At 36.1% G+C, this 12,417-nt stretch overlaps 1 protein-coding gene and 1 pseudogene across 1 annotated transcript; one reads left to right on the top strand and one right to left on the bottom strand.

Moving 5' to 3' along the window:
- The first annotated feature begins 3,391 nt into the window (after positions 1 to 3,391).
- Positions 3,392 to 7,616, top strand: LOC18053951 (histidine kinase 5). The gene is made up of 12 exons (XM_006450146.1): positions 3,392 to 4,105; positions 4,192 to 4,248; positions 4,438 to 4,665; positions 4,738 to 4,831; positions 4,935 to 5,141; positions 5,246 to 5,376; positions 5,487 to 5,536; positions 5,643 to 5,974; positions 6,074 to 6,177; positions 6,362 to 7,171; positions 7,258 to 7,416; positions 7,494 to 7,616. Exons 1-12 carry the CDS (start codon positions 3,392 to 3,394, stop codon positions 7,614 to 7,616), a joined length of 3,009 nt encoding a protein of 1,002 aa, XP_006450209.1.
- A 539-nt stretch (positions 7,617 to 8,155) lies between these two features.
- LOC18053952 overlaps positions 8,156 to 12,417 on the bottom strand; it is a 5,265-nt pseudogene continuing 1,003 nt past the window's right edge.

The raw sequence follows: 12,417 nt of genomic DNA on the forward strand, positions 1-12,417 counted from the left end.
GGGGGGGGGGGGGGGAAATAAAGAGGAATATGCCACTTGGCCTGTGGTCTACATCATTTCTCTCATATTAATATAAGTCATTATTGATGAGCAAATGCTATCTGGCAATCCAATTTTTCTGGGCATGAACTTTGAAAAAGATATTTAAGAGTTTGACGTGTAATTAATCAATGAATATAAGAACCCAATGCATCTGTGGTGGGCCCAAGCTGAGCCACATGTCACCCGGGTGGTGCGCCACATGGTCATTATGTGATGATGTGGCGGGTAGCTGAGTCAGCACACTTGAGGTCACATGGAGGAATTTGCTATGTAGACAAACAAGTACAAGTCCCAAATGCAAGACAGTGGAGAACAGAATATGGCTTAGTTGTAATCTGGATAAATTATTTTTAGCAACTGTCATTTATCACACACCATGTCTCTCCAACTAATTTTATACAAAACAGTTGGTTGCCGAATTTAAACTATTATGAATGCTTCCTTTGTGTACTCTTTTTTTATTTTCCCCTGCAAAGGTGCTGAAATTAATATTCATAATTTCAGTAATGAAACCTCATAACCAACCCATCAAGGAATCTTTAATAAACACGATTAATAATTAAGGAAGCGCTTAATTAGTTCAAATTTAGGATTTTTTTTTATTGTTAGTTTCCCACTAATAATAAACTGTATGTTGTCATCAAACAAGTGCATTCATCTTGCTGCTATTTTAATTAATCACATTCACAAGTTATGTGGTTCCTTACAAATTAGGAATTAATAACATCTAATATTGTGTAAGGAAATAATAGTATGATTAAGATTTCACTAACATCAAAGAATAATCGAGTCTTTACAATTTGGGTCAATCTTAAAAATATTGTTTTTAGATTTTTTTTGCTAATTTTATAATTTTTGAATAAAATTAATAATATTTACTCCCCTAAATGCAATATTAATTTATAATACACATACTTGGCAAGTAAGTGATTCAATTACTTTATCCAAAATTCTTTAATCATGGCTGTAAGATGAATCGTGAACGCTCAAAAAGTGAATGTTGGTAGTTCCTACCTATTTTCTTACTATATCTACCCATATTTACAACTGTGGTCTGGACATTTAATTACTCCTAACCAGTCTATAAAATTCTACAATTGAACTTTTTTTCTCATCATTTTTCTTTTGATTAAACACTAACTTGACTATCAAAGAACTTTATTGCAACTAAAAGAAAAACTAAACTAGTAAATACGGATAAATTGAATCATCAAAAAAGTCTCAGATATTACAATATTCTAGAGTAATATTTCTCGAGTATGAATGTTTGCAAGTTTAAAAATGTAAATATGAGACAAGGTAGTATTGTCAAATTATAGTTTAACGTTGATAGCATTGTCCAATGGTTGACAATGCTATATCCAATTTTAAATTTTGATTTTAAAAGTAGCACTCCAATTGCAAGAGTATTGATAGACATTTTAAATTTTTTATCCCAAATTATATTCCAAATGATACGCCACTCATTGATTGCTAATTCTTTATAAGATTCAAATGACTTAATTGTATTATCCCCATTAAACTAATTAATGAATACTACATCATTTGAAATAATTTTTTGGGATAAATAATTTGAGATGAATAACATTACTGTTACTCAAATTGAAAAACTATAATTTAGAGAACTTAACCACAATTAACCGTTTATATTTTTTTTTATAAATAACGATTAACTATAGTTAAAACAAACTAAACCATCAACTATTAAAAGTTTAAAACTAATCCATGTTTAAATCTAAGGTTTAGGTTATAAATAAGAGTGTTCACCCTCTTTCCTAAAGCTTTCGTAAGTGTAGTAGTTTTAACATTCAATTTTAACATTGTTGTCATATAAAACTCTCAAAACTTCCGCGTCTATCACACGCGCCGTCCCAACACGTCACCTAGGAATAGTAAAAGGCGGGGAACATCAACAACTTCCTCCCTACTTAAAAATACAAAACAACGTCAAAACACACTCTGTTTTGTCTCTAAATTTTCCTTCTCTCTTTCTATTATTATTATTATTATTTTTTTGGGGGATTGATTTTGTGAAGCAATGAGAAACAAGAAAGAGTAAAACAGAAAGCAGGAGTTGATCATATGAATGTGTTTGATTCAATCAAAAGACTAATGAGTTTTTGCAGAGGGAGGAGCTATGGATGTAGCGTTACAAACAAAACAAAGAGAGAGATGATTAAGGAATTAAATATTTGTATCAAAATAAAAGCGCCAAGGCCTCAGAATTTTGTAATGTTTTTGACCTCTAACATGCACATGGCTTCTTGAGTTTCTCTTTTATTTTATTTTAATTTTTTTTAAATCACATGGTAATGCTATCATCTCTCCCCCCCCTCTCTCTCTCTTATTCTTCAATATTGCCACTGAAAGGTTCTTGAGTTAACAGTAGTTGAAGACAAAGAGATTCTTCAGATCTACAGTGCTCTTTTCAACTTCTTTCATTGGTGGGTTCATTCACAACAGTCAACAGGTTAGCATATTCATAAATAATTAGTTCTGGAAATGCAAGGTTGAATTTGGTTGGTTGATGGTTTTGTCTTCTTTTTTTTATTTTGGATGTATCTCAGCTTCATTGGGTTGAATTTTCATTACAATTTGGATTCAATTTCACTTCTTCTTCTTTTTAGTTCAAAATGTGACACAATTCAATTTTTTTTTTCTTTTTATGCAAGTGATTATCTCTTTGTTCTTGTTCCAATTACAAAATTTCGTTTTGAGTACAACAGGATTTTATTATAAACTTTCTTTCATTTGTTTTTCTCTTCCCCATATCAGCTTCTTTGATCGATGATCACATCGTACCAATAAATATGCATGATCTTTAATTTTTCCAATTGTTAATTTTAGCAGTTCAGGCAATTAGTGAACAGGAATCAGGAAATTTATTTTGTTATTTAGTTATTTTGTTTTCTTTATGTCTTCAGCATTAGCTGCCTTATGATTGCTGTGATTTGGTATGTAGAATAGGTTGCCTGAGGGGATTTTTTATTTCCTCTTTATTCCTTTTTCCTCTTAATTTTCCATTTTCTGGATGGTGTAATATAATTAAATTAGTAACTTCTTTTCTTTATTTTGACATATTTGCCGGATTAATTTTGCGTAGGCTCAAATTCTTCCTTTCCATCTACTTTGTCAAATAAATTGAATTTTACTCATAATTTGTTTGTAACATGCATCTAGTTTCTTTTTCTTACTAAACTGAAATCTAAGTCCTGTTCAGAAATTTTTTGCAGTTGTACTGGTTCTATCTTTGCTTCAATTATATGGTAAACGGAGTGAAATTGAAGAATGGTTTAGCGGAATATTGATGTTCATCGATGTTGTAGTCTTGTAGAGACAGAAGTTTTTAATGGTTTGCAATATGGAGACTGATCTAATAGAAGACATGGACATCGAAGGGCTCCCTTCAATGTGGCCTGAAGATATTGGAAGTGATAAGCAATTCAATGTAGAAAGACCAGGAGGAGGTCAAGATATGTTGGAGGAGGTGACAATCCCGGAAGATCAGACTATAGTTGATTTCAAGCGCCTGCTGGAGCTGACTAATTATACTGACAAGGGCTCTTCTCAGATGGCATACCTTGTAAAACACTGGGAGTATAGGCAATCAAATGCTGTCCGTCTTCTAAGGGAAGAGCTCGACAACTTAAGCAGACAAAGGCAAGAGTCTGAGCTGAAGAAGTTGGAGATATTGGAGGAACACCGTTTTGAGGAAGAAGGATATGGGGGTGATAAACGTCCCATTTCTATCATGGATGAGCTTAGTGATATGTGGAAAGATGTTTGTCCGAGGAAAAATGATGTTGTTTTCCAAAGCAAGAGAGTTGAAGTAGATGCTGAGTATGATACTGTTGAGTATTGGAAGCAACGGGCCTTGGATTTGGAGAAAATGTTGGAGGCCAGCGGCCAGCGGGAGCAGGCACTCATGGAGAAGTTGAATGAAAGCGTTACAAATCTTGAAAAGCAATCCTCTCCAGTGGAAGAATTATCTCAGATTCTGAAAAGAGCGGATAATTTTTTACATTTTGTACTTCAAAATGCTCCAGTTGTTATGGGGCATCAGGTAACTATCACAGAGATGATATACATCTAATGAAAATTTATCTTTCAGCTGGGGGAACTAACATTTTGAAAATCTTTCTATCTCAGGACAAAGAACTCCGCTATCGTTTTATCTATAACCATTTTCCAAGTTTGCATGAGGAGGTAACAACTTGCGATTGAAGTATTTATTCAAGGTTTTATGGGTTGATGTAAAGTCATTATGTTTCAAGCTCTCTGTTTTATTTAATTGCTAGCTTGTAACTCAAGAGCATTCTCCTTAATTTGGAGTTGGATTCTTTGAAGTAGTGTTTTCACTAAACGGTACATTATATTTTCTGATTGAGCTTTCAGGACATTTTAGGAAAGACGGACGTTGAAATTTTTAGTGGAGCTGGTGTCAAGGAATCTCAAGATTTCAAAAGAGAGGTTTTGGAAAAAGGTTTACCCGCAAAGAGGGAAATTACATTTGAGACCGAGTTATTTGGGTCAAAAACATTTTTGATATATGTGGAACCTGTCTTTAGCAAGTCAGGGGAAACAATCGGTGTAAACTATATGGGAATGGATGTAACTGACCAGGTAAATAAATTCATTTCAGGATTTTGATTGCTGTAAACAGAACATGTTCTTATGTTTCTGATCTTACAACAGGTCAGGAAAAGAGAAAAGATGGCAAAACTTCGCGAGGAAATAGCAGTACAAAAGGCCAAGGAAACAGAGCTGAATAAAACAATTCATATAACAGGTTATTTTACTTTGTGTAAACTTGAGCGATTTTGAATTATAATGAGGCAGGCTTGTGCAGCTGCAAAGTTGACTCTCTAGTTCTGTGTTAATACTTTTTGCAGAGGAGACAATGCGAGCAAAACAAATGCTTGCAACCATGTCGCATGAGATTAGATCTCCTTTAACGGGAGTTGTTAGCATGGCTGAGATTCTTTCCAACACAAAACTTGATTGGGAGCAACGACAACTATTAGGTGTTATGATATCTTCAGGAGATTTGGTTCTTCAACTTATAAATGACATCCTAGATCTTTCCAAGGTGGAGTCAGGTTGGCAATTCATTACCTTTCACTGACTGTGGAGATAACAAAAGCTTTAATTACTATAATTAGTATATTACATTCCAAAATTTATGTTTTTCTCTTCTGTTCAGGTGTTATGAAGTTAGAAGCTGCAAAGTTCCGGCCAAGAGAAGTCGTAAAGCATGTCCTTCAAACTGCCGCAGCTTCACTGCAAAAGATTCTTATGCTGGAAGGAGATATAGCAGATGATGTTCCTATTGAGGTGAGATTTTCATGACACTCAACCGTTTTGACAATTTTGTTGCGCATGGACACGGCATGTCATACATTCAGCTCTGCAAATCATTATTCAAAATATTGCCTCACTTTCAGGTCATTGGAGATGTCTTACGAATTCGACAAATCCTCACCAACTTGATCAGGTACTTTATTTATGCTTCCACAGATCATCAATTTTCTATGAAGCAAGGTAGTTAAGTTTTTCAATTTTGCGAAGGATGGTATTAAATTGATCCATATTCTTTGCAGTAATGCGATCAAGTTTACCCCAGAGGGGAAGGTAGGGATAAAGCTTTATGTGGTACCTGAGCCTCCTTTTGCAAAAGAAGGATTGAAACAAAAGTCAAAAGCATATCAGTCTGCAACAGATGCAGTGAAAGAAGAGAAACATCAACCAAAATCTCAAACTGCCAGTGACCAAAATGGTTTTCATGATAAAAAGCATGGCGAAGGTTACCAAGATCATAAGCACGATGATGACCCTGGCACCCCGGTTAGTCATGGAAACTCAATGGATGAAGATTTAGAAGCAACAGTTTGGATTCGTTGTGATGTATATGACACTGGTATTGGAATACCAGGTAACGCCAATGCATTATGCTAAAGTTGTTTGTCATAAAATTTTGGTTTGATTTTGCTTTAAACTGTACTTATTAGCTGTGTTCATTTTCACGTAACAGAAAATGCTTTGCCGACTCTATTTCGAAAATACATGCAAGTCAGTGCGGATCATGCTCGGAAGTATGGTGGAACAGGACTTGGCCTCGCAATATGCAAACAGCTGGTGAAGTATTTCTTGCTATAACTAATTATGTTACCTTGTGTTGGAAGTTTCTCCTTACCTTTCACCTTGCAAGTATTAAACTTCAAGTAATTGATTTTGTGTTGCTAGTCGTCTGTGAAGGTTTTTTCCTTAACGGCATCAAATTGTTGACCATTATGCTAACATTTCTATGCATTTGTAATAGGTTGAGCTGATGGGCGGTCGTCTTACAGTGACTAGCAAAGTACATTGTGGATCTACATTCACATTTATACTCCCATACCAGGTTTCACCAATAGAGGAAAATTCTGACGATCCTGATGATCTGTCAGATATGGCTGATCAGGATTCTGTGACAGATGACGTGAAAGCAGGTTTCTTCCAATTCCAACCTCGGACTTTAGGCTCTCTGTTCTCTTCCAATGGAACCAGCAGGAGTAAAAAATTGTTACCAAATAGCATTGGCTTTGGTAGTGCACATAAAGTCAATGGCTTCTCAGAGACGTCTTACTCATTTCCTTCTAACAATAGACAGAAAGAAACAGCTCCACTTGAAGATGCCTGTTCAGTGGCTGAAGTTGCTGAGACATTATCAGAACCTGAAAGCTCATTTAGTCACAGCCCTGAACCTGAAAATGAAACAGAAGTTTCTAGAGGAAAACAGTGTCATGTTGAGACAACCAGTTGGTTCCAAAATCCTGCTACAGAGTCCACAAGCCACTCAGAGGCTAATAGAGAGATGATTCAGACATCAAAGACAAATGAACCTCAAAAAATATGTGAAATGCAGGAGAAACCTGACAGAATTTCCCAGAGCCCATCCAGCAGCAGTGCAGAAGTACCTGAAACAAAACCAAAACCAAAACCAAAGATCCTTCTGGTAGAAGATAACAAGATTAATGTGATGGTGGCAAAGTCAATGATGAAGCAGTTAGGCCATAGCATAGATGTTGTGAATAACGGAGTTGAAGCTGTACATGCGGTTCAGTGCCAAAATTATGATCTCATTCTGATGGTAATTTCTGGAATGTTAGGATTTAGTCATTCTTAAGCTTGACAATTTAAAAGTTCTAGTAAACACTAGTCATATGACTTTTTCAGGATGTCTGCATGCCAGTTATGGATGGCCTAAAAGCTACAAGATTGATTCGCTCTTTTGAAGATACCGGCAATTGGGATGCTGCTGCTGAGGCTGGAATTGAGCAAGCTATGCCTTCTTCAGGTTCATCAAATCATTTCAAGCGGATACCAATAATTGCGGTGAGCACTTTACTCTTTAAACCCACATACACTGATCTATTACCATGTACTAACAAATTAGTTTATGCAAAATACAGATGACAGCAAATGCGTTGTCAGAGAGTGCAGAAGAGTGTTTTGCAAATGGTATGGATTCATTTGTTTCAAAGCCAGTCACTTTTCAAAAGCTGAAAGAGTGTTTGGAACAATATTTTCCATAATACATGTCTCTTGTAAATCTATGCTTTGTACAAAAAATATGATTAGGAAAGTTTTGTAATCAGTGTATCGTGGTCTTTTGATCCATTAGCGTATCTCTCTCTGTAAATAGCACAGGTCTATATCATTCTTTCTTAACTCTCCCCAATAACATTTTATCATTGCATGTCTTCCTAAAAATTAGATAAATGATACATAAACAATGGTTACTGGCTAGAGGTAATTGGACAATTTGGGTTGGGCATTTTGCCCAAACTGAACCGAACCATACCTGTTCGGGGGTCAGTTCTATTTCATTTCAGAATTTTCCTTACCAATTAGTTTTGGTTCGAATTTTAAAAAATGAACCAATACCAAGGAAACCAACAAAACGAACTGAACTGAAATCGCTCACCCCTACTGGGTCTCTTATCTGATATGCAGGGTTATATGCTCACAATGAATCCGTAAAATTTCCACCAATAGCAAGAGCACTGACTTGAATTTTTGTTATAATTTAATATAAGAAAGCCAAGCGGTGCTAAGTAAAAAGATATGAGCTTCGTTAACAGTTCTCTTTGCCTTCAGTTACATGCTATCTACTGCTAAACTAAGGTCTATAATTTTTTCCCTGGATGTGCTTATTTTTTAATCTGTCTATGGTCCCTTCCAGGTCTGAATTTCTTACATGAGAACATCCCTTCTAGAGACTAACTATCGATGTACTATGGTCTGTAGCTATGTTATTTATCACTGCATTAGTTGTTTTCACGAACTACTTGGGGGCTTCTTGCTATTTCTTGATCTGGGTTAGTGAGCTCAACGGCAGACACTATCTCTGGAGGTGCTTGAGCTTGACTATTTGGATTATGATTCGAATTACCATACTCAGTTCTGGGTGTTCCCTGCTCTCCATAGAAACCAAAGTGGGAAACTGCATGCTGTGAGTAGCTTGAAGGACTGGCTGGGTAGCGACTGTCTGGAGAGGCTTCAGTTGCACCCATACTATGAACTTGGATGCCACCTTTGTCTTTGAAAGTATGTGCACTGAGGTCTTTTGAAACAAATATTCTGAGAAAAATGCGAATTCTTGACAACAATGATGATTCTGAATTCCTCAAGACATTCCTGTGCTGACCGACGAAAACAGCCAGGAATATGATGAGAGCTAAGATTGCAGCAATGCCAGCAATGAGAAACAGACCCCAGAAACTGTTAAGGCCAAGGCTGCGAGAAGAAACAACGGTACTTGCATCTGGGCAGCTAGAATGTTTCTTGAACCATGCATCTTCAATTTCTTTCATTTTATCCCCTTCAGTCACAGATAAGATTGCCTTCGAAACATCATGTACTAGAGGGGAATGTAATGGGAAGGCCTGCGAATCACCAAACAAGAGAAAATCAGCATGACAAATTGAGAAGGTTGTAATTGATGTCCTTCTGCTTAATTGAGAAAGCACGACAGCTTAAGTGTTTGACGAATGCCCTCTTTTACTGGCAGTTAATATTTATCAACCATCCATTCATCCATTCTTGCTTGTTAGACATTTTATTACAAATAGCTATGTACTAAAACTTAAAAAGTCATGACGCCAGAAGAAAGATCGAGAACTTACAAAACCAAACCCAGCTGTTTTGAATGTTGGTTCAACCATGGTATATTTGTAGCAATGTTGTCCAACAAGCAACTTCCCGTAGGGAATTTCCTCAAAAGCTGCTGCAATGCCGCCATTTGCACTGCCTTTTTGGAAAAGTTCATGACATTCTTCAGGAGAATTATACACCACAAGTTTCCTCTCATCAAAGCCTAATTGTTTCAGGATTCCAAGAACAAATGAACCCTTCTGGTAGCCAACATTGTCCCCTCTCTTTATCAGCATTTTGACATCAGTAATTGTTGGCTGCAGTTGCTGCACAGTGAGTAGCGAAGTCAAGCTGGCTGTGTAGCTTTGAGTGAGAACAAGCACAACAAAATACCATACAATCACCACAAATCTGGCCAAGTTGCTTATCACTCTCTCCCCTGTATACGTAAAAGTTAAAGAAAAAACGTCAATGTAATGCCTTGCATGGTGAATGTGAACGCATTAGTATCTAATAGAAGTCAAGAAAGTTGATGGGACATTTATTACTTTGTGAAAAGACCATCGTTGAGAATGAGAACCAGAAACTTGTGCCAACTTGATGCCTAGCAGGGCCACGAAAATCTTTGTTTACTCTGTGTTCAAGAGCCCACACTACAAATCCAATGAAAATGAAAAAACAGCCACTTGTCACCCAAAGGTCCCATGTTAATGGCTGCAAGAACACCCATGCATTTCTCTTCTTGCTATCTTTGATCGGCACAATCATGGATACTCCAGATTCTGTGTAAGGCAGTGTGAAATCTACATAATTTGATCTGTTCAACAAAATTGTTATATCTCCCACCGCAGCATCAAATTCCTGTTCAAAATCACCCCAAAAAAAAAAAGTTAACAGGCTTTTACTTTACATAATTAAGATGTGACTATTACTATTCTAATTGGCATTACGAGATGGATTTTTTACCCCGAGAAATACTTGGTAGATCAAATCATTGTATGAACCGGAACTGGTGCCATCAGGCTGTCCATAGGGGACAAAATCATAAGCGACAGCATATGGCAATTCCTGAATTACAGCTTTAAACACATCTATACAAAATCCAGTAACAGAAGTTGGTTCTTGAGTTTTTGGATCAATTGTCACGTTCACAAAATAACTAAAGCCTTTCTTTACGGGCACTCCAATGCGTAGCTTCTTCTCATTTGTAGGAACCTCCCATCCCTTTGGATCAGAAGTAGAATCCCCTGGCCATATGATAGGTTTAAGTTTGGATTTTGTAGTCGAATTTGAACTCAGTTTCTGCGTTAGTCCTTTTTCTGGTGTCCAAAATCCAATCCCTCTTGCTCCATTATTGACATTAATAATCTCAAAAGCTGAAGATTGTAACTGCCCATCAACAAAAATGTAGTCCCCTGTAAGCCCTTTGAATCTTGTACTTGACAAAGCTTGGAGAAGTTTTGGACCATTCTGAGAGATACCAAAAGCTTCAAGATCAGTTGCATTGCGAGAAACATTAGTCTTATCAAAGCCAAAACTTGTGATACCGGCTTTCTCAACTGCCTCGGCCAGTGCCCTTGTAGCATCATAAGCTAATAACCCAAAAATGTTCAATTCAACATCAACAATAGACGGATTCTCCTGCAAAAAATTTCTTTTCCATCGAACTCTAAAATTTTCGAGTGCCTTTGTTTTCGGAACATGAGGTCTCACACCTATCACTCCTTGCATTGAATCGATCACTGAAGGCTCCAATGTTCTTAACAAATTGGTCATAACATCGGTCATGATCCATACACAGCCTTTATTCATCAAACCAATTTCGTTTGCTTTCTCAAAAATCCTAGAGCCAAGGGAAGGCAACATATGCAAAATGAACACTCTGGTTTGCAATGTGAATAGTTTGTAAAGCTCTTTTTCAATTTGATCGTCAGTAGCCAAAGGAGAAATGACACTTCTATATGGCACCCGAGTGTCAATGGCTTGAAGGGCGTCAGTTAGAGAAGGAATCATTGCTTCTCCGTATTGATTGTCTACATAAATGGGCACAGCTTCTCTCCAACCGAAGGCTTTGATTATTGCAGTTATGGCACAAACTTGAGACGAGTCATTTAGGGCACCTCTAAAGAAGTATGGACTCCTAATGGAACTAAGCGAAGGACTTGTTGCGGAAAATGACAAAATGGGCACTTGTGATTTGTTGCCTAGTTGAATTATAAAGTTGGTCTGCATGGAATTTCCTGATCCCAGCATGGCCTGTACTTGTACATTTTTTAGCAAGTCCAGAGCTGTGAATTGACCAAAGAAAATTGTGATTCAATTTGCATCAAATTTTCCAATTTCAAGAAATAAAAGATTTAGTAGTAATAGTAATTTAGTCCCTAATCTTTAATAATCCTTTATGGACCCTGGGTTCCTCAATGTTGTTCGGCTCCTGTAATTAATGTTGCAATTTGCAACACACATCCCTCTTAACAGTGAAATTAATGATAAGGTAAATAATTATTAATCAAAAAATATAATAATGTTATGTCATATGCCACGTTAGTTATATTATTATTTGCTTTTGTAAACTCATAATCAACTCGTTTTCTATCCTAAGTGGGATAAATTAAGCTTGCTCTTCCACAAATTTAGAAATAAAAATTAAAATAGCATTTTTTCCCCTTATTCTTTAAATTGTCGATTACAACTTTGAGGTTTTTCTCTTTGATCGTACTGATAGTCTTAGCATAAATGAGCATAATATAATTATATCGCATCAACAAATGGATATTAATGTACGGTAGTAATGTGGTCGACAAGTTTCAAGATAAAGAATGAACTTCCTTTCGATCAATTTTTTAGTAACTATTTTTATCTAAATCTTTTTCATATTGCTTATGTTATGAAGAGTGATACTCTCCCATAACATTGTCTAATTAGCTCACAACTTTAACACTATTTATGAAATGCTTCAGAATCATGGCATGCATCCATACAATTATCGGCATATAGTGAAATTACTCACTAGTATTTTTTATTATACTGAATCTAAAGAATTTTGCAGGTAAATAGAGACTCCTTTTTGTGTGTGTGTGTGTGTGTGTTTGTTTTTGCTCAAAGAAAAGCATTCCAAAGTTATTATCACTGGTATGAGTAGAATTTTTATTTTCAAAGATAAGTAATGGACAACGCCCAAAAGCTCGGATGGACAAATAAAAAAAATTAATATTAAAAATTACTTGATCAAGCCCAAAA

Source organism: Citrus clementina, unplaced genomic scaffold (genome assembly GCF_000493195.1).
Source record: "Citrus clementina cultivar Clemenules unplaced genomic scaffold, Citrus_clementina_v1.0 scaffold_1, whole genome shotgun sequence".
Lineage (NCBI taxonomy): Eukaryota > Viridiplantae > Streptophyta > Magnoliopsida > Sapindales > Rutaceae > Citrus > Citrus x clementina.